The sequence below is a fragment of the Fusarium solani genome, assembly GCF_023522795.1.
Source record: "Fusarium solani strain SB1 chromosome Unknown bctg00000001, whole genome shotgun sequence".
Classification (NCBI taxonomy): domain Eukaryota; kingdom Fungi; phylum Ascomycota; class Sordariomycetes; order Hypocreales; family Nectriaceae; genus Fusarium; species Fusarium solani.
Genome location: NW_027072156.1, coordinates 4,583,379 through 4,605,215, shown reverse-complemented (window position 1 = coordinate 4,605,215; position 21,837 = coordinate 4,583,379). Strand labels below are relative to the sequence as shown.

Here is a 21,837-nt window from a genome sequence, read left to right as displayed (position 1 = left end):
CCTCCTGCCCTGTAGCGTCCTAAGCGCCCATCACCCTAGCCTCGACTAGGAAGTTGAGGGCGGCACAGAAAGGACCCGGCGATTCGATCAACAGCCAGGAAAAAGCACGTAAATCATCAGGCGACATTTCGCCCATGGACCTCTTGGCGAGGGGAGGTGATCATCTATTGATTACTACGCTGTATATTAACCGCGAGTTTTGAAGCATGATCACTCACAAAAAGGTCTAGAATCCTTTCGTGGGCAGGCAAATCTTGCCGGAATAATACGATGAGGGGGAGACACACGTCCGGAATCGACCGCTTGAATAACACGAGCTTGTCGTCTTCCGCGAGCCCGACCCGAGAGGCGAATTGGCAGCATTCCTTTGAACGGAGCTTGTTTTTCTACAGCAGCAACGCTAGGGGACCAGAGCTTATCCCAAGAGATCGGCTGAAAGGGAAGCCCGGTAGAGCCATCATCTCCAAGTTCCATTAGCTCCCCCGCACCCAATACGCACACGCACGCCCTGGCTCGTGACAGGCAAAAAAACCACTGGGACTGGACTGCAAGGTCATGCCAGCCGCCGACACTACAAAAACAACTTGCCTTTGCTTTTATTAATCTCGCCATCGCCGGCGCTTGTTGAGGCATCCTTCATTTCCTTCTTGTCCAAAGCCTGCACGCGCGCCTGAGGTTTCGCGATCCTTCTCATCTCGATCCTGCCCCGCTAGTCGGACCGTCTTCGTCTAATGTCCCTCGTCGACCGTTGTACGATTCTCATGGCCAACACCACCATCTAGAGGAGTCGAGATTTGGGATCCCGGCTCTTGCTTGCAGCGACAAACAGCAACGCAGCGCTTCCCACTTTCAGGGTCCAGGTCTAGATCCCAGGCTCCACACACGGCGCCTGGCTCGTCTCGTCCCACCCCGAGTCGCAAGTTTGCGCTCGCTCGCAAAGGCAACAAAACAAAAAAGCGCCGGGCCCCACGACAACTGGAATTCCCAATTTCCATTGCGCTTTTCAATTTTCCTTTTCCTTCTTCTTGAGCGACGAGATCATGAAAGGCGTCGAGCCGGTTCTTGCGCAGCGCCTTGTCTTTATCAAGAGACTGAGACGCGTCAACGGCTCCATATCCTGACGACCACCAACACATACCTCTTAAACACTTACCCGCTCTCTGCAAACTGAGCCATGTCTCACCACAATTCGACGGCAGCCGTAGCGACAGAGACGCACGCCGGCAGCATCCCATTGCGACTCCCCGACTCAGACCCGAAACCCACCCCCGACCGACCGCCGCCTCCTCCCCCGGTGCCCTCGTCCGATCCCCATCTGATCGTCGCCGAAGATAAGCATCAATCCACCCCGAAGCCCGCCGTCGATCATGGCCTCTTCGAGATGGCGCCCTCTGAGGCCCTCGCCCTGCTGAGCGCCGGCGTCGAGCTGCTCGTCAGGATAACCGGCGACGTACCCCCGACGCCACCTCCAAAGTCTCCCACCGTACCGCACATGAGCGGCATGCAGGCCGAGAAGGAGAACATTGTGCGATCCCACTCGGACAAGAACCTCGCCAGGATGAGGAAGCAGGCCGAGCTCGAGGCCAAGAAATTGGCCGCCGCCAAGGAATCGCCAGCTCCAAAGCCAGAGAGTCACGACTCGGGCGCCATTGACGGTGTCCGGCTGAAGCAGCCCGCGGGCCTCATGTCGCCGCCTCCTCAATCGGAGCCATACGTTGTTGTCGGTGCCGATTCGCAGCCCGTCAATCTTCAGCACAGCGCCATCACGCGCAAGTTCTATAGCAAGAACGAGCCGCCCATTAGCATCAACCAGTATCTCCAGCGTCTACACCAGTTCTGCCCCATGAGCACGGCAGTATACCTCGCCACGTCTTTATACATACATCGATTGGCAGTTGACGAGCGAGCTATTCCGGTTACTCGACGCAATGCCCATCGGCTGGTCTTGGCTGGTCTCCGTGTCGCAATGAAGGCGCTCGAGGACCTATCCTATCCTCATGCCAAGATGGCCAAGGTGGGAGGCGTCAGCGAGGCAGAGCTGGCCCGTCTAGAAATCAGCTTCTGTTTCCTTGTCGGGTTCGAGTTGGTTGTTGGGGAGAAACGCTTACAGAAGCATTATCAAAGATTGAAGGAGGGGACAGCCCAGCATCAGCATATCCTCGAGAATCTGGACGTGCCAACACTGAGGCTCGGCAAGAGGCCACGCGAGGAAGCACAACCAGTGGCTTAACGACGCATATACCATACTCATACTATTTTCCATTTGTCGAAGGAGTTTTACCAGAGCATATGTGGAAGGCATTGCACACTATTTGTACATACGGGGTCACGGCCATATCGAGGATTAGTATTTGTGGGATAACTTGACACATAGTCCAGGCGCGGCATTGATGGGAGATGGCAAGGCACATATGAAGCGAATATTGAGTTTCGATACCCAGACTAGGTCAGAATTGACTGCATTCAAAAGTGTTGTTGTGAGTATGTGAGGATGACCATTGGTTGTCACCAGTCATGAGGTTAACAGCATTTCGACCAAACAACGACGAGCTCCGTCACACTAACTATACTCTGACGCAAGAATTACACTATCTGTCCTGTTTTCGTGTGCACATGTCCCGTTTCGATGTCCTCGTGGCCCCCTTTCGGACAAGATGCGAAGGGGAGGGTTACATGGTCAACCGTCGGGTCGGAGCGAGAAATGAGGCTTCGGTGAAGGATGGAGGTTTGTCTCGGTCAAGGCAGTCATGAGACGGTATAATTTGGATTGATGGTGGATGCGAGAGAGAGTTCAATATTGTTTCACAGAAAAGGTTCAGTGTCTTGGGAATTTGTCTTAGACATGGCACCTTCACCACCAACGTGTGGGCACCACTTAGACCCGTGGCAGGATTTGAAAGCAACTTACAACAAATTCTAGGTAGTCTTTCTCTAGTTGCTGCACCTCTTCTTTTCGCGCATCTGTAACCTTTAAGTTAGTTGATTATGTTGAACCCAACGGGATGTTGCGGTTGGTGAGCTGTCAGATCCAGCAGATCGTCCAGTTACCACTGCTAAACAATCCTAGTTGATGATCCTCGCTTAGTCTAATGCTGGCTATATCCGGGTGACATCATACGCTCGTCTTGTTTGACTATCAGAGCAAATGTTGGTAGTCTCCTCAGATAGAGAAGCGTCTGTACTCCTCAGCGCCCTTCTATTAACAACCGCAGGGAATATTGAACCGAAAATTAACCACGCTCATCTTTCCCTGTTACTGTAGGCAAGAATTAGGCCTTGATACTAGCCAATGTAGAATAAGCGATTTCTAAGGGCAGCAGAGTGACAGACTTGCAACCCACACCAGCTCAACTCGCGCAGCCCAAACACTCTCACTAACCGACATCGACGAAATACGGGTTTCCCACGTCAACGTAAGCATTTCTAATCGCGGTCAGTTCGGATCTGTCAGAAGACAAATACGAGGCTATCCCCAGACCGGCGTTTCCCAAGGATACGTGGGGCAAAAGGCAAATACGAGTATTCTCTTGGCACAGCTGCGTCGGCCGCTTTCGTGATCCGAAACTCAAAGGAATCAGATGGCACAAAAAGGCCAGAATATTCAGCTGTGATAACAATCTGGGTTGGTTCGCCTTTTTCGGCTTCTACGCAGTAAGCATAGGTTCGTGAGCCAGATGCAGTCGTCCCCCAACTTGCATGAGTCCGGTTTCTACAAAGTCAACTAAAGCAAGGTACGAGACAAACCCGCGCCATAAGCCTTGATTAAAAAAATCGTTTTATCTCATGACTTGTTGAATCTACACGAGTGTGGTCTCACTTGAAGGAGGGGGCGTGTCAGGCACTCGGAGGCACAGTGAGACAAATACATCCATGTCTATAGAAAGGCGAGAACAAGATCAAGGAACGAGGAGTATCAAGGAACGATGTGTTCAACGCATGGAGAAATGCGCACTGCGAGTTTCGATAAAGCCGAAGCCGAGTATCCATCCAACACGAACTGGAAAAAGGGTTGTGGAGCGCAACCAAAGTCCCTCTTCTCTCGACGTGGGGGAGGGGCTCTTTGATGTCCTGCGCTAGCGTGCGTGGGTGCCTGGGGAAAAGAGGAGAAAGGAAAAACACCAAGACTCGCAACATGGGTATATTTTGGGACTTTGGTAGAGCTTCACATGTGTTTAACTTGGCTTCATCTATAGGTCTGCAGGTATGGAATGCAAGAGATGCATTAGTTTCCGTTGTTCCCGGTGAATCTATCAATGATTGCATCACCACTCATTCTCTCCAAGACCTTGTTTCATGAACCTGAACTTCCGTTTGAACCAGGGCATATTCCATGGTTACAAACAAACAAAAGTTATTCCCTCTCCATCTTCCCTCTTCTTCCGTTGCCTGACACGCCCCCTCTTCCTCAGACCCCATGACACCACAAGGCATCCAACCTCAAAATGGGAAAGGGTAGTTCCCCTCTCTCGATCGACGAGGGGTGGTGGTGGGGGTGTAAGCATTCAAACCATCCTCATTCAGCTGTGCATGTACCCTGGCTTGCAGCAAGATTTTTGAGTCACTCATCACTGGTCAATGGCCGGATGTCCAATCGCATGCTTTTTGGAGGTGTGTCATGTCAATTCCTTCAGGCAACAGTTGCGACTTCGGAGTTTTAGCTCTGTCCTTTGTTCAACATTCAAACGGTTGAAATGGTAGTTTGTATAAGAGTCAATCTAGACTAGTTGATCAAATGAGTGTGGTGAAAGTAACTACTGCAAACTGTTGAAGTCGTGCAGTGTTTGTGAGAAGTGTTGAATCTCCTTATCCCAGTCTGAAGCAGAGTTGAATCTACCATGGAGCAGTAACTACTCCCAAGCCGTGTTGAACATCGTGGCTCTCCATCAAACCAAGTAGCAAACTAATAGTCGCTTCCTCGACTCAGAATCTCCTTGCTAGACTCTCGAAGCAGAATCGTCTGAAAATCATTAGTCAAAATCCCCTATCAGCATAGACAAACTCACATGCTCAAACTGAGCCGAGTACGACCCCTTGACATCCGCAAGCGGTTCATAAGCCTCAAGCAGACCGTTGGAAACCAGGCAATTCAGCTTCACGACCTATTAGCACAACACTCCTCAAAACTTTACTGTGACACTCACCCCGGCCAAGTACCGCTCCTGGCCTAGACGCTCAAGGTAGCGCCGGCAAAACACAATGTTACCAAAGTTCTCCTTGATGACCTTGTGCAGCTTCTTCGCCGAGGCAAAAGGCAGCGACGCCGGAGACGGACCTCCATTCTCCAGCTTGTAACCGTAGATTCCGACCTATCCCGATGTCAGTTTCCTCTTCCCCCAAGAGAAAATAACCACTCACGTCATCGTACAAGCGGCCGCGCCCCGTGGTCCCAAACGTCTCGATGGCAAAGACCTCACCCTCCTCCATCTTGGTCTGGTCCGAGTTCTTGATGAAGGGGATCGACTTGCCGCCGTGGATCCGGTAATGCTGGATGTTGTGCGCGCTGATGTTGCGGACCGGCTTGACCGGGTACGTCTTGCCGCCAATCTCTACCTCATAGCTCTCCATGGCCTCCTGGATAGCCGCACTGACGTCGCAGATGCGCACGTCGATTCCAGAAGCCTGAGGCATCGTTAGAATCCTTGTCTCCGGTTGAATACAGAGTACTTTACCTTGATGCCGCTATTGGTCGCGTCCTTGACCGCCGCGAGGAGGTTATCATACGTGGGGTCAAATGACATGGTAAACGCACTATCGACGATCCATCCGTTGATGTGCACGCCAAAGTCGACCTTCATGACATCCTCATACTGCAGGACGACATCCTTCTGGCCAGGGTTGGGCGTGTAGTGTGCCGTCTCGTGGTTGAGGCACAGGCCGGTTGGAAACCCCATCCCGGACTTGAGGCCATCGCCCGGTTCGAGGCCCTGGTTGCCGAGGAGGGCTCGCACGCCATCCTCGATGCCGTTGGCAATGTCACGTAGTGTCTGGCCTGGCTTGACGCTCTCCTGAGCCCACTGGCGGACTTGGCGATGCACTTCTGCCGCCCGGCGGTAGTCATCGAGGAACGCAGGGTCCTCGAGTTGCTTGCGGCCAAGGGCACGCAGCTCCGCCGCAGTGGTGCGAGCCGTGTTGGTATCTTCGTAGTCAAGGAACTCGCCGGCAGGATACTGCCCAGGAGTAAAGAGCTCACTCAGCGGCACCCTCGGAGGGGATGATTGGTGAGTGGCCTTCTTGACCTTCTTCTTCTTGGGCTTTCTCTTCTTCTTTTTCTTCTTATCAGATGCATCAGTCAGCGGCACGGCGCCAACGACACCCTCGTCATCATCATCGTCGTCGTCGTCGCCGCCTTTGTCACCCACACTCCCGTCCCCGTCCCGGGACAAGTGAGCGCCTCGCGGTTCTCCGCCGGCGGAGCAAGGGTCGTTTGAGAGGGGACCGCCGCCTATCACAGTGAGCACTCATCCAGAGTCATGGTGGTGAGTCGTGTTCGTACCATTTCCCTGCGGGGGGTGATCTTCAGATGTCTTGGCGCCCATTCCGACATGAACGCAGTCTTGACTTGATAATTGTGAGTTGCGTAGATGATTTTGAGATCTGAGCTGACTCCTCACGCGAGCAATGATGCAAGTAAGAAAGCGGTCAACAATGGCAGAATGGACGACTTATGAAGTGCTCACAATGATGATTTCACTTGAGATGATGAGAAACAGAATGTTTGTTTAAAATCAAAACCCATTTTTGGATTCTTTTTTTGTTCTTTTGTGTATCTGATTTCTCCGTATTCCTCCCTCATCGGCTCTCTTCCGAATGAGTGGTGTCGGTTGGTATCAATAAATCCCAAGCCCAAATGCTTTCATCCAATATCATGTACAAGTTTCCCAATAAACCATGTCCAAATCTAAATCAAATCGCTAGTCCCAATAAATCCAAAATGCTGTGCTGTTTGTCCGAGATCCCAATCAAGAAAGCCAATGATACAAGAAGAAATACACAGAAGAAACCGATATCAGACTCTCAATCGCTTACTCCCAGCGGTAAACACCGTCGTCGTAGAGTACTCGCTGCCGCCGGCTGCCAGGGCCGACTGTGGCCCGTCGCTTGGGCTGCATGCGCTCCATCAGACGCTTTCGCTGGGCCTCCTCCTCCTTCTTCTCCTCCTTCTTGGCCAGTTTGCGGGCCTTCTCCTCTCGGCGCTCCTCCTCAAAGTTCAGTCGTCGCACGGCCTCGACGAGCTCAGCCTCGCGGTCTAGGACCTCGACTGAGGGTCGCTTGTAAGTAGAGGCACGGCGAGGACGAGGGGGGCGGGAACTGCAGGGCGGCCAGCGATCTCGGCATTGGCCTCGGCGATGCGGATGGCAAGTCGCTGAGCAGCCTCCTCTCGTCGCTTCTCCTCTCGCTTCTGCTCACGTCGGATCTTGCGGGCCTCCTCGCTGTCAGAGTGCCGGCTATCACGGGAGCTGGAGGAGGCATGTCGAACGTGCTTGGAAGATCGGTGGTTGTCAACAACCTCAATGATGTGACGCTCAGGCTTGGCCCGGTCGTCAACAATCACTGGTCGTCGGTGAGAAGCATCGCGGGTCTCGACAACGTAGGTGTTGGGGTTGGGAGAGGCGGGAGCAGTGTGAGGAGCAGTCCAGGTCTGAGGTGGTGTGCGAGAAGTAGGCGGGTTGTCGACCAGGACGATGCGATCAGCGTGCCGTGAGCTGGGACGACGCTCCTTCTTGTGGTGGAAATCGAGGACCTTGTGGCCGTCGATGTAGAGGCCAGATGCCCGCTTCTTCTTGCTGGACGAGCTGCCGTATGATCGGTCTGACTCGTCACCAGAGCGGTAGGATGGCGTTGAGGGCACAGGGCTGTACTGAGGAGTGGGAGGCAGCTGGGTCATAGTGGGATATGTTGTCTCGGTGTAGTTGACGAGCTGGCTGGGGTGCTGGAAAACGTAGTTGCTGGCGCAGACCTGACCGTGACGGGAGTTGGCGCAGAGCGTAGGCTGCGAGTACTGCTCTGTCCGGCCGTCAGGGTAGACATAGGTGTAGATGTTGGTGGTGCACATTGTGTCGGTGTTGGAGGGTTCTGGGCGCTGGTTGCGCGGGACAGGAGGGTTATCCTGGATAACTACAGGAGGCAGACGAGTCCTGTTGGGAAAGAGTCGAGTCTGCTCTGGTAGGGGTGTTGAAGGGTTGCTGTTACGGCGGCGACGGTTGTATAAGACGTTATCAACAACGATGGGAAGCTGTTGAGACGACAGTGTGTTGGTGAGAGAAGTCAATGGAGACTGCTGTTGCTGGAGAGGTCGTGGGTATTTATGAGCCTTTTGATCCAGATGGGATTGAGTGTTTTGTTTGGCTGGTCAAGAGGAGGAAGAGGGCCCTTGTTTATGTAGAAGAGAGGCCGCAGGTCAATGGGAGCTTGGTGGGATGGTGTGCAGGGACTTGAGTGTAAGCCGGCAACTGCTGAATCAGGAAAGGGTAGGGATGGATGCCTGGGGAGTGAAGAAATGGACTGATGGACTTTGGAGTATGGGGGGTATCAAAAAGTGGAAAATATGCGGAGATGGGGTGTGTTGTTGCCTTGGGGTTTGAGCGAGTCTGATGGATAGGAACAGGACTTTGGTTCGCCAAGCGGATCGCGATATATACATCGGGACCTGGGCTGAACAAGATGGTGGTGTTCCCTCCGAGGCAGCCTCAGAGCTCAGGGTGGGGATGGCCGTTTCTGCCTACCAGCCCTAGAAGCCAGGGTCTGTCTGTGAGTGAGTGTCTGCGGCCACTAGACGACCCCTGCCACGGGCGCCAATGGCCTTGGGAATGGCCTTGTGGCCCCCAGGTCCACCATCAGAACCATGCCGATGACTCCCTCTTCCTGGGTCAAGGGGACAGTCCAATGGCGGTGCCTGCTGAGCCACGGCCGTCTCGCTAGGGTCACCCCTGACCGACCAACCCATGGTCCCAAGGGTTCACCACCAGAGAAGAGTAAAACACAGCCCAGTAACAGTCCAGTCCGTAGGATGGAGTTGTTTCCCGTCTGGGGGAGGGACGGGAATCGACACGGGAGACGAGGGGGACTCTGACAAGCGACGAGCCAATGCGAATCCGATCAAGGGTTGGACGTAGGGCATGGACGGGTACGGTATCCCGCCAACTGGTGAACCCATCGCCAACTTTTTAGGAACCGTCACAAATTCGTCTAAGCGTAGGACTTTGGACATGTCATGTACCACAAGGTGGTATGCCATCTTTGACAGTTTGCTCATGACGATGGAGGCGGCTCAAGACGCGGCCCTGGGTTGAAACGCAGAGGACACAATTGTGTTGACATCCATTGACATGTACTGCACACCATCTTCTTTTCCTGTCTGGGTGGTGGTCTGCGCACACCATCCATGAGCAGATCCAGACCATCACGAAAAAAAGGTGCCTCGCGAAAAAAAGTTCGGACTGCGACTCACTCGGAAAGTCCCAGGCCGCGCAAAAACATGTCGCCAACACCTTCTCTAACGCCCCCGTCGGCCGTCTTGTCAAAAAACCTGCATCATGGGGTCATTTTCTCTTGTATCCGGCATTGACTCATCGAGTCTGCAGACACAAAGGAAAGCCGATAACGCTAGAGCAAAGTGTAGACAGGCCACCTCCACGCCCTTGCACACACTGACCTCGTCCTAGAATGCGACAGCGACAGGACACGCCCTCCAACCGGCGAGTCGGGAGACGGAGTGAGACAGGATTTGGGTAGGGCAGGGCGTGACTTGTCAAAGTGTACGGCCCCATCATGCGCGTGCTCTTTGTCGTCCCGCAATCGCAATCATTGACATGAATGTCGCCCATCTCTCATTCGCCCGCAACTTCATCCATCTCCAAGTCCGAGTCTCAACTCCAAGAGCCCCTGCAGCAGTGGGAAGCCAGAGCGGGCAGTGCCTGGGGCCCTGGAGTCCGCCTATCGAGGCTTGGACCTCGAGAGTGGACGCCTCTGGCAATCTGGTTGCGGCGCTAGAAGGTCCTCTAGCGACAGAGGCGCCACATCGTCTACCACAGCCTCAGCCCTTCCACCAGGGTATGAGAGGCTTTGGCGTGAGATTTGATCGCGATGGCTGCTCAGCCTTGCATCGATCCCAGGTTTTCGATCAAGAGCTTGAGCAGAGTTTGATGATCCTGAAGGATTCATTGGATGCCTCTTCCCCTCTAACGGGCATGCCGTCCTCCACCTGTCTGTCCATCATCCCGCCAAGATGCAAACCACACGGGAGCTAGATGGATGGCACAGATGCCTGTCACAACGGGACGCACAGTTCAGTTCAACGGCCACTTTAGGGAAGTCGTCTTGGAAGCAGCCAGAAGCAGCCACTGTCGATTGTCGATTCGATTCGACTGCATGCAGAGCCAAGGGCGTTGTGACCTTGGAATTGAAGATGCAAGATGTCGCACTACTGCGAATAGCTTCAGCGAGTGCAGCACAACGCCCGCTTGAAACTCTCCTCGTCCATACCCCGGAGAACCAAAGATCCAAATGACAAAGATGCTGCCTGCCGAGACGTCTCCATTCAGGACTCAAGACATGGGCAACTGTTGACGTGCCTGGCTCTGATCGATCCATCACGCGGCCGTTTGTGAAGGGACCTGCGTCCAACCCGGCAACTCCACAAGTCCGTCTGTGATTGGTTTGTGGCAGCCACTTCGCAAGACACGGTATTCATCAAGACGAACGCCAATCCCATGAGCAACCTCATACAGCTCTGAATCAGACCTTTCGCTAGGAAGAACTCGGCCTGACGCGTCAGGGCTACAAGTTGCCTCTTCCTGCAGGCTCTGCTGATGGATCAAGAAAACTCGGCAGGACGCGTTGCTCGCCGCTCCCAGTCACCCTCTCAGAAAAACGGCCCCCAACGGCCCCCAAGTGTGTGCCAGGGCTCGTCGCTAGGGCGATTGCCTTTTTGGCTGCCTCACGGACTAGGCCAATGAGCGACATGATTGATACGGACATCCGTTCGGAATCCAGCTCAGCCGGCAGCACTTTTACGCGTCCGCACATTTGTGTCCAAAGATGGGTTGCTGGTGACGATACCTGTGCTTCATTCATGGTGTTGATAGAAATGCAAGAACTCGTGGCCCCTGCTAAAGGGCCAAGGGTGGCGAGGTTCGTTTCATCAAGGGCAGGTACGTACCGTACCGCCAAGGGGGTCACCACAAAGCCCTTGCCGAAAAGGGAAAAGGCTGTCAGCCCTGTGAGGCAGGCACGACGGTCTCTCAGGCAGCCGAGCTGCAAGCAAGAGCTCTCTCAATCGCGCCTGCCTGCACTGCCCCCTCCGCATCCAGGTTCCATCATTATCGAGCTTCTCTTCTCGTTTACAGTCATTTTAATAATACATCATCCCCTGGTCATGATGCTTACTTTTCTGCTCGCTTGATAATAAAAGTCACAGGGGCTTTATGATGAAACCGACCAGCCTCTGGGATGCCTCCCAAGTCCTGGCCCCCAATGTCTAGAGTCCCGAAGAGCTGGGACATTTTGCGAATTGACGCGCGCTTCTTCAACACCCACCAAAAAGTAAATTTAAATTGCAAATGTTTCGGGCTGGGCCGTTGGTTCTGGCTAACAAACCGTTCCCTCGGGTTCACCAAGCGCCGTCATGAACTGACAGTTGGGTGATCGATCAACCAACACAGCCATACCTGGCAGTCAATTCCGTCGAGTGTAGGAGTGGCCATATTTGGAGACCATGAAATCTGCACATAATTTAACTCCATTCGCATCAACTTCTCGCCTGCAGCCAACATGTTTGAGATATTTGCGGCTCTTGCCATGTCCAACTCGTGATTGGTGATCCTCTCGCCAGCCCTTCTCCTTTCGTCAGCAACCACTTTAGTTCTAAACATATCCAAGCCAGCGGTGGCAATTCCGATCCTCCATTGACTTTTTCCGATAATAGTTGCCTGTTCTATTTGGGGTTCCCATCCATGGCCGCGTTTCATGTGGCCGTTGTCCGCGCGGCAAAATCCAGCACGCGACGTCGTCAACTCTAGGGTAGTGCTATTTCAAGCTGAGCAGCACCTCGTCAGCTCAATGTGGCGGTTGAGATGGAAAGTCACAGAAGTGTGATTTCGGCTTTTGCCATGCTTTCAAATGTTTAAACGAGACCGGGCTTACGGATTTGTCTTCGTCTTGTTGCCAATATTAGCAGCGTGGCTATTTCCAACATCCCATGCAGACACATCTGTAGGCGTCAAATCTTACGCGTAAACTTGCAACTACACTCTCCAATTGAAATCAATGTCAAAGAATCCCTTCTCAGGTACCTTGAAGTGAGAACATCGCACCGGTTTCCTCTGAGCATCTAGAAATCCACCCCTATCTACTCCTTCATTGCCAACTCGATTCCCCCACCAATCCAACACCACCCCTGGATGCTGTAGCGCAAAGTACATGACCAACCCAGAAATTCCAATGGCCGCGCTGAACGAACTCGTCAGGACGTACGCGTACTTTTCCCACCACTCCGTGTACCGCCGTTTGATATAGTAGTTGAACACAAATGCCAACAGAACGCCTCCTTGGATGTAGCTCCAGTTGAAGGGTGCCCATCCCAGTGGTCCAGCCAGAAAGATGGGTGAGTTGACATTCTTCCAGAATGACCGTGGCCACCGCTTTCCAAGGTAGTAGACGATAATTGGAAAGACTAGGCCAAGAGGCATGAGGTATGTGATGGCAGCGTAGGGAGCTCCAGGACCGAATAAACGTCTGGGACCGATGCATCCCCACATGACTGTCGACATGAAGAAGGAATGCGTGTGAGGACATGTGAAGCGATCTTTTTGTCTCTCTGAGCAAACATCTTCAATATTGCGTAGAACCCAGTGGTTGACTCCAAGCGCGACAAAGCCTGCTAGGACAGTCGCCCAGACTTGGGCTGCAAATGCCCAGCGGGGAGGAATCTTTGCATAGTGGGCCAGTTTGAGATCCGAGAGAAAGTTGACAGATTGGTGCGTTGACATGAAACTGAACATTTTGAAGATCATGTTAGGAATTGCCCTGCCCTCTAGGACATAGCCACCAATGACCATGGCTAGGAAGGCCGTTGAGATTTGGATGTTGGTGATCGCCGTCAGAATACCAAGAGGAATCTGCAAGATTGCTGTAAAAGTGAGGGCGAGGAAGATGCCCCATACGGGCATATCTGTCGGCCAGACTGTAACAGAGACGCAAGCCATGACAAAGGCGAGGACGAGGATGATGAGGTACCACCAGTGAGGACACTCTGGGTAGACAGCCATCAACCTGTTGTGCACATCTTTAAACTCTTCTTCCCTCGACTTACCGGAACAAAAAGCCTTGAGCCCACTCATCATATCGTGGCGATGCCAGAGATAGATGTGTACGGGAAGGCAGATGTAGACCATGAAGACGGCAACATAGTTGAGTGATTGAGTTGTATTTACCAACGGCGGGCTGTATTCATAGTATGCCGTTTCGTTGAGGGTGAACTTTGGACTCAAGATGCGAGAGACGTTGTAGATATTGCCCGTGTTGTCGTAGATCTTGTTCCCGTTGATGGGAAAGTATCCGCCTTTCCAGACATTGTTGAAGTACATGAACGGCGCAACGACGAATCCCGCCAATGCCATTCCGCTGGCAAAGTTGATGACTGTAAACAATGGCATGATGATGGGATCAACCATGTACGTCAACATGTTCCAGTCAAGAGATGGAAGCGGATTCAGGCCGAGGCCACATGTTGCTCCCGCTATCAAGGCGAGGGTGACGTTGCCTGGGGATATCCAGGTTGGCCAGTTGAAGAGCGCAATGCCGGTGAAGAGGTAGTTTGGGATCCAATAGTATAAGAACATGGCGCCGAATGCGATGTAGAAAAATTTGTATCTCGATATCGTCCACCCATTCGCGCTTCGTCCTACTTCTCCATCGTCGTCGAACAACGCCTTTGTCAGTCCAATGTTAGCCAATCCCTTGGGCCAGATCATCGGAGCTGGATAGACGAGGAATCGACGAGCCATGCCAGCACAGCCATACCCAATAAGCTGAGTTGACAGTAGAGTGGTTATCTGCCAGGGGATGCTATTGGCGAGGACGGTTTCTCCGTAGAAACGTTCCAGCTTCAGGACCTGGATGATCCCAACGATGTATGCGCCTGTAGAACCCCCTCCAAAGGAAACGTTTGTCATGATTGCGATGAGAACATGTTCCTTCTGGTTGAACGGTCCCGGATTGAGCGAGAACTCCCAGGATAGTATTCGAAACTTCCTCTCAGGAAGCCACCTAGCCATCAACAAGCCCAACGGCATGGACAACAACTGAGCGACGTAGGTGGAAATCTCAATCGGCGGCATCCTCAACGAGAAGAACTGACATATTGCTGTTCCGCAGATGGCGAACAAGGTTCCTAATATGAACACTCTGAACGTCCCCACGGGGAGGGAAGGATCATCGGTAGGATCGACGACGGCTCGGACTTCGGGGTAGATGGAGTTGTTGAGCATTAGGTCCTTTTGTTCTTCAAAGTCTGCAAAGATGCTCCGCGCGAGCTCTGGGTCGGCGTCATTGCTGTTGTTGAGATATGATCGTGCTCGGTCGAGAACTTGATGGGGGAAGTTTTGATCTCGTTCGTGCTCTTTGAGTAGGATCTTGAGCTTTTCGACTAGATCTGGCTCGGGGGTATCGGTTTCGAGGACTGGAGCTTTGAGTTCGGTGGGAATAGCTTCGCTTTCATGGGGTGATATCGAGTTATTTGATACCGTGGGCTTTGTCTCTTCTGATCCCATCTTGGATACGGTTTTACAGAGAGGAACAATGAACAAAATAGGTCCATCAAGGTTGTGTGAAATTCGCGTCCATAGCTCTCATGCACGATGGCGACATTCCCAACAGAATAAGCTTCTGAGGTTTTCACGATAACCACCCAGAGGCTGAAGTATATGAGCGATAATGCACAACAACAAAGCCAAGCTACTTGTTGCGGGAAAATTGAGACTCGGAATAGCACGGCGAGTCTCCCTCGTTTGCTTGACAAGGTTGGTGCAAGGGCTTTAAAGACCGCGAGCCCGTTGAGATTTTGCTTCACGAGAAGGGTGACAGGTGGATGATGAAGAAACCATTCTTTTTCATGGTTGTAGATGAAAGACCAAATAAGATCTATGATCTTTTAACGCAACGAACATTGTAATTGTTCAGGATGAAGAAAACAAACAATACCACTCCTCCAACACTCTACCAGATGTCTACCTCAGATTCCTCGCCGGCCCACACTCAACAACCTTTCCATGATCCAGACGCAAGCACCAGTTTGCATCCTCCACAGCCTCTAGACGATGCGCAATCGTGATGACAGTGCTGTTCTTTAGTTCCTGTCTCAAGATGCGCTGAACCGTCGCCGCGGTACCACGATCGATGGACGCGGTGGCCTCATCCAGAATCACAAGTCCACTCCTCCGCAAGACGGCTCGTCCGATACCAACCAGCTGTCTCTGTCCTTGACTCAGGTTCTTACCTCCAGCGTCAATCTGAGAGTCCAGACTCCATTCCTCACCAAGAACCCGGTGAATGGCATTCGTGCACTCTTCATCTGAAAACTCTCCGGATGGGTCGATGTTATCGCGCAACGTGCCGGGGAAGAGGGTCGGATCCTGCTGGATGAAAGTGACGCGGTTACGTAGAGCCGTGCGGTCAACTTGGGAGAGGTCTACGCTTCCGATCTTGACAGAGCCCTCCGCAGGGGCTCGCGTTGCCAAGAGAGCGTTGGCGAGGGTTGACTTGCCTGATCCAGTTCGACCGAGGACCGCACAGGTTGAACCACCCGGGATCTCAAACGTGACACGATCCAGGACAGAGGGAAGATGATCGTCGTACTTGAACGACATGGAGTCGAAGCAGACGTCATCACAAGGCCTGGGCCAATCCTTGGGCGGCTCGATATCACCATTCGGCTCCTCGGGAATCCGATTCAACGCATCAACTCGCTCCAGAGACACAGCATCCAACTGCAGAGCCGCAAACTTCTCGCACAGCTGCTGGACCGCACTCATGGCAATGTTTGTCTGCGTCAAGACGAAACCGACGGCGCTTGCTGGTGTCCCCATGTACACCATGGACAAGACGAGGACGGCTCGCATGACGGCTGACGACATGCCGAGTCTGAAGTCCAGCCAGAAAGCCATGCTCCAGAAGAAGTGGTCCTGCTTCTGAAAGTCGTCGACCGCCTCGAGATGTCTGTCCTGGAACCGACCTTCAACCTTCAACGCCCGGATCGTAACCAGCCCGTCCTGCATGACACCGATGTTGGCAATAATCGGAGTGAGATATCTCATCTCCATGCGGCGAAGGCAGCGGGAAACAGGCACGTAGATCCGGAAGAAGTAGACAAACAGAAGCGCCACGGCGACGAGGATGATCACGAGGAAAACCTGGTGCGTCATGATGGCGGCAAGACTCAAAGCCAGAGCAATGAGGTTGTACACGAACGCTTCCAGAGGCGCCAGGATTCCACCGTCCACCATGCCCATGTCGGATATCAGGCGGTTCTTGAGTTGTCCCGTCGGAGTCGTGTCGTGGTACCGGAAAGAAGCCTTGCTCACCTTTTCGATGGCGATCCTGAACAGTCCGCGAGCGGCGTTGATGCTGATGGATGCCAAAAGGATCTGAGCGATGGCGAACGACACGATCTGCGCGAGAGAGACACCACCAAGGACACCGAGCCAGGGAGAAGGATGTTGGCCAGGATCGGGAAGACCCCAGTAACCACTTGTCACCGAATCCTCGAGGTTGACAGACTCGGAACCCCATGCTTCGAGGAGACCAGCTCGAGCAATGTCGCACCACCGAGAGAAGCTGTAAAAGACGGCCAGGGAGATCCAGAGATGCCATCCACCAGCGCCCATATACTTGATGTAGATGGACAAGGGGATGGCGCCAGTCTCAGTAACCTGTTCCGGCACATCCTTGGCTCCGGGGATATCCTCAGCAGGGTGATCTTGGGGAATCTCGTGGGCTTGAGTTCCGACAGGGCCTGAGTCGACGTGGTGAGGATGCTCTAGCTCTTCCTTAAGCTCCGTGGGGGTCAAGACGTGAGCGTAACCGTTGGTGATGTCGATAACCTGATCAGCATGCTTAAGAACCAAATCATCTCTATGCGTGACAAGAACAATGATTCGATCCTTGGCCAGAGGTCCTCGAAGGAAACGTTGAACGATGGATCTCGCGGTATCATGATCCAAAGCAGCAAGAGGGTCATCTAGGAGAAGAATACGGCAGCGACTGTAAACAGCTCTAGCCAGAGCAACACGAGCCTTCTGTCCTCCGGAGAGACCGATACCTCCCTCCTCAAGCTTGGTTCGATCGCCGTCTGGAAGTGTCGCAAGGTCGGGAACTAGGGCACATGCGTTGATGACATCTCGATATCGTGCTGAGTCAAAGGGTTCGTGGAAAATGATGTTCTCGCGGATCGTCTTGTTCTGCAGCCAGGGGAGCTGTTGAGCGTATGCAATGGGTTCATCAGGTCTGGAGAAGAGACCACTTCGATGCTCCATCTCGTTGAGAATTGCAAGAAGCAAGCTAGACTTTCCAGAGCCGACTTTGCCTCTAACAACAGTAAGACCGGTAGTAATCTTAAGTGTAAGATCCCTGAGGACGAGGTGCTCGGTAGCAGGTCGCGAGAAAGAGGCGACGGAGAGTTCAATGTCCTTGGTAGAGGATCCGCCAAAGGCGTCTTCGTCTCTGTCGGGTTCAGACATGTACTTGTTGACTCGGTCGACTGGGATTGTTGCCTTCCAGTAAGCAGAGATCAAGTCAAAGGCCTCCTTTGTCCCGGACTCGAGCTGTGCAAAGAGCTGCAGCGAAGGCCAGATGACATCGTTGGGAAGACCCTGTCCAAGGACGAGCGTGTAAAGGCAGATACTCGCAAAAGGATAAGTAGCTCCTCCGAGAACATTAATCGTCGAGATGGCAGCATTGACAAACGAAATGTGTAGACGCTTCCTCATCTCCAGGTCACGGAACCTCATGATCCTCTCACTCCAAGAAGATGTCCACCCATTAAGCTTAAGCGGGCGACTAGCCTCGACAAAGTGCGCCACAGCCTGTGCTCTCCGATCAGAGTGAGCAGTGCGCTGTCGCTCCAGCTTGATGACCTGCTTGACGAGGAGCGAATTGCAGCAGAGGAAGAGGACCATGAAGCCAAAGCCGACGCATGAAGGCCAACCCATGATGTCGATGAGGTAGTAGACGGTGACGATGACCTTGATTGGCTGCGCGATTACCTTGGGGAACTCCCAGAACCGCTGCGATATCTCGTAGGTGTCGCCGCGGACCAGGTTGACCACCTTGGCGTTGGAGGCCTGGTTGGTCGAGGTTTCTGTAATAATGGGCTTGTACTTCTTTCGACCAAAGCATCCGTTAAAGAACTGCTTGACCTTGTCAAGGCGAGTAGGATGAGCATTGACCTGATCCTCTCCTGCAGAAGGATCCTTCTCCGTCATCTCAGACCCAGGAACAGCACGAGTCAAGAGCTTCCCAAACAGTCCAATAAACGTCTCCCCACGACATCGCTCATACGCCTTGCGAGAGTACCATCCCGAAGTAGTCTTTGAAACCTGACGCATGGTGTCGATGGCAAGCATCACCACGCACCAGAGACCAGCCTCTGCGGGGTCGTTGTCGTCGAGGGCGCGGTACAACTTGCTTGTAAGACGAAGATTGGAAACTTCAGAGACGCGCTCAACAATGGCGAGGAGAGTAGAGACGAAGAGGTCGAGGCCGTTGGCTTCGATGAGGCAGGGGAGGAGTTTGCCCTTGAGCTCGCGGAAGGCCATGTATAGTCGAAAGTGCTGAAAGTCGTGAGGCAGCTGCCAAACATCTTCAACAGAAATCTCTCGCTTGCGGCAGATTTTAGCAAGAGGGTAGACCCAAGTGACGGTCCAGAATTGGAAGAGGGTGAGGTTATCTTCGGGGCTGCGGAGAAGGTTGGTCGGGTCGCGTTTGGAGCTTCCAATATCTGAAGCTCCCCAGGACTGGTTTCGAAGGGGCATATTGCCAATGATGAGAATAGCGACAAGTGTCAAAATAAATCGAAGGGATTGAAAGACGTTGAAGTTGATTGTCTTGAAGTTGATGTAGTGAGCGGCACAGATGACGAGTGTCGCCGACGTCATGAGGAGATACTGAACGAACAACAGCCTCGGGGTCTTTGTCGGACGGTCAAATAGCGTGATAAGCATGGCAACAGTCCATGGTGCAATATCCAGAAACGAAATGGGTAGTCGAGGGTTGAGAATAGCAGAGCTAACAGCCAGAGCCAGCCCCAGAAAGCTAATGACCATCAAGCAAAACGTCCAAAACGTCCACCGCTTGCCATTCTTCTGACGAAGCCCAGTCTCTTGGGCAAAAGGCTTGAGCCATCTCGGAGTAAGGTATCGCAGAGGTTTGAGGAATATGTAGAGGAGGAAAATGATAAAAGATGTGATGTTGAGGGCGAGGAGGATTCCAGCGTCACGCCCGGATAGTGAGCTCACCCAGGTCTGAAAGCTCTGCTGGTCAAACGCGAGGACAGAATCGGTAGAGAGTTGCCTGGAGTTTCCAGAGGTATATGAAATGTTTGTAGACGCCATTGTGATAGATGCTGAATAGATAGGATGCTTGTGTTGATAGACGTCGTGTTGTTTGGAACTGCTGCTTTGACGGCCTGCGTGTGTGTTAACAGCAGAAATCCAGCGATTTGAACGATTGGGGAAAATAGAAGAGAAAGATTTTGGCAAATGAAAAGAAAGGACAAAGGAAAGGGTGAGTCAAGGTTGAGTTTACTGATTGATAATTTACCTGCAACACAAAAGTATAGAGACTCGACTGAAGCCGAAAGGTTCAGCACTCAACGGTCGCGTACCAGATACAAACAACACGGGGCTCCCAACTCAAAAAATTCACACAAAGCACAAAAGACAAGAGACGAAACGATCCATTGGGGCGAAACAAATAGATTCAATGGCGTCGCGATGGTCAATTGAACGCACTTCAACAACCACACAAAGCTCTGGATAGCTTCGGTGAAGAGTTGAAGCTTTAGAGTAGAACCCCTCAGCGGTGTGAATTCTCGTGAGAGAACCAACCGCGCGCCGCGATAGCCATTGTCCAATGATCCAGGGTGCTGTGGAGAAAAACGTGGGTGAAGGAGTGAGACGGCGTGGATCATGGCCGGAAGGGGTTTGGTATGGAGTTGGATGGCGGTTAAAGAGTTGTGCTTATGAATATCGTCATCGCATGTTGAGGCAATGGAAGTCGCATGGCGCTGGTGGTGGAGGTACAGGCACGTTGCAATGAGACAGTCAGTATCTGTCAAAGACCCATTTTGAATTGTTCGCTTGCAAATACGAGTACATTCCATTCATTAAACCCCATCTAAACCATCAAAGCACCTCCAGCAAACGCCATGGCAAGCAGAGTGATGAACCCAGCACCACTCGCAGACCACGCCTGGAGAGCCGCAGCAGCATCAGCAGACTCGGTGGACGAGGCGGCCGAGCTTGTGGCAGAAGAGCTCGAGGAACCCGTCTCAGAACTGCTGTTGCTGCTGTCGCCGACGAGAGCTTCCAGGGCCTTGTCGTCGGTGAAGTAGGCCTTTACCGAAGAGGCGTTTTTGCACTCGCTGGGGGGCTCGGCCTTGCCCTTGACAAAGTTGGCGGCGATGCACTGTTGAACGTTAAAAACGGTGGACTTTTTTGAGCAAGGAGATACGTACCTGGTAGAGGAGACCATCGACGGCAGAAGAAACAACATTCACCCACCCCTTCTTGCCCACATACTTTTCCGGCACGGTAACCTGAGGCTGGCAGAAATCACCAAGTCCGCTCTGCTGAACAATAGGAAACAGCTGCTCCCAGTCGCCGTCGGCCTTTGCGTCCGTGGTGACACGGAACAGCCAGTTGCCCTGCTGATGGGTAGAGCGGAGGGCGATGGCCTCGCCGCCGACGTGAAAGTCGACGAGGTCGGCCTTGGAGAGGTCTGGAGTGAAACCACCGCAGGGAGCCTTGTCTTCGTCGTCGTCCTTGAAGCCGATCGACTCTGGGTACTTGAGCTCGAAGTGGGCGAGGGAGATGCCGCAGAGGGCGGCGGCGGAGAGGAGGAGAGAGGAGCGCATTGTGGTGGTATTTGGAAGAAGCACTGGAAAAGAAAGGTGGCAGGGCGCGAGAGAGGCGAGGATGAGAGGGAGTTGGTGATGTGAGATGAAGGTGGGTGGCTGAGAGTTTTTGTAGCTACCTACGGAAATCGGCAAGACGAGCTACTGCAGTGTTGGCAAGTGCCTGAGAACGGGTCAAGCGCGTTATTGGCTTCAGCTCGTTAATTGACGGGACAGGAGGGAGTGTGGTTCATGTTTGACGGGGCAAGGGTGTGCATCATAATCGCAGCAGTGAATTGGTCTGGACTCGGCTCTCGAGGTCATCATGAGAAGTACGTCATTGAGGCTATGAGAAGACATGATGGCGCCAATGGATCATGTCTATAGATGCGTCAATTGAGGAAGTATTCAGTGCATCTCTTCTCTTCAAAGCTCGATCTGATCTGGAAGCCACCACCACAATTATCACAGCCGTAGAAGCAAACGCTGCAAGACACAAGCGAGGCTCTCACAAACCATCCATCGTCAACCTTGATGGTGGAGGCCGTTACCCCAAAGAATGACACCCCTGCGAAGCCGGGGGCTAAAGCGCAGGGTCCAATCAAGAGCCGCGTGCACGGGCCTTGAGGCTGTTTGAGCAAGTTTCCCATCTCTAGTGCAAGAGTGAGGGCATTTTCCTTTGCGAGAGACTTGAAAGAGTCTGGCTTTTTGCTCGGCTACACGGCATATTA

General features: G+C 52.9%; 5 protein-coding genes across 5 annotated transcripts; 1 reads left to right on the top strand and 4 right to left on the bottom strand.

The window, feature by feature from the left end:
* Positions 1-1,174: 1,174 nt before the first annotated feature.
* MRS44_003537 (uncharacterized protein) lies at positions 1,175-2,230 on the top strand (the record flags this gene model as incomplete). The annotated part of the gene is made up of 1 exon (XM_046268502.2): positions 1,175-2,230. The coding sequence occupies one exon, from the start codon at positions 1,175-1,177 to the stop codon at positions 2,228-2,230; it is 1,056 nt and encodes a 351-aa protein (XP_046137656.2).
* Positions 2,231-4,900: 2,670 nt separating this feature from the next.
* On the bottom strand, positions 4,901-8,053 carry MRS44_003536 (uncharacterized protein; the record flags this gene model as incomplete). Its single annotated transcript, XM_046275398.2, has 8 exons — positions 4,901-4,957; positions 5,004-5,090; positions 5,142-5,306; positions 5,356-5,619; positions 5,670-6,442; positions 6,494-6,558; positions 7,027-7,253; positions 7,310-8,053. The coding sequence occupies 8 exons, from the start codon at positions 8,051-8,053 to the stop codon at positions 4,901-4,903; spliced, it is 2,382 nt and encodes a 793-aa protein (XP_046137655.2).
* A 4,189-nt stretch (positions 8,054-12,242) lies between these two features.
* Positions 12,243-14,768, bottom strand: MRS44_003535 (uncharacterized protein; the record flags this gene model as incomplete). The annotated part of the gene is made up of 1 exon (XM_046279908.2): positions 12,243-14,768. One exon carries the CDS (start codon positions 14,766-14,768, stop codon positions 12,243-12,245), a length of 2,526 nt encoding a protein of 841 aa, XP_046137653.2.
* Positions 14,769-15,224: 456 nt separating this feature from the next.
* MRS44_003534 (uncharacterized protein) lies at positions 15,225-19,604 on the bottom strand (the record flags this gene model as incomplete). The annotated part of the gene is made up of 1 exon (XM_046283892.2): positions 15,225-19,604. The coding sequence occupies one exon, from the start codon at positions 19,602-19,604 to the stop codon at positions 15,225-15,227; it is 4,380 nt and encodes a 1,459-aa protein (XP_046137652.2).
* A 784-nt stretch (positions 19,605-20,388) lies between these two features.
* Positions 20,389-21,127, bottom strand: MRS44_003533 (uncharacterized protein; the record flags this gene model as incomplete). The annotated part of the gene is made up of 2 exons (XM_046275397.2): positions 20,389-20,679; positions 20,729-21,127. The coding sequence occupies 2 exons, from the start codon at positions 21,125-21,127 to the stop codon at positions 20,389-20,391; spliced, it is 690 nt and encodes a 229-aa protein (XP_046137651.1).
* Positions 21,128-21,837: the final 710 nt, after the last annotated feature.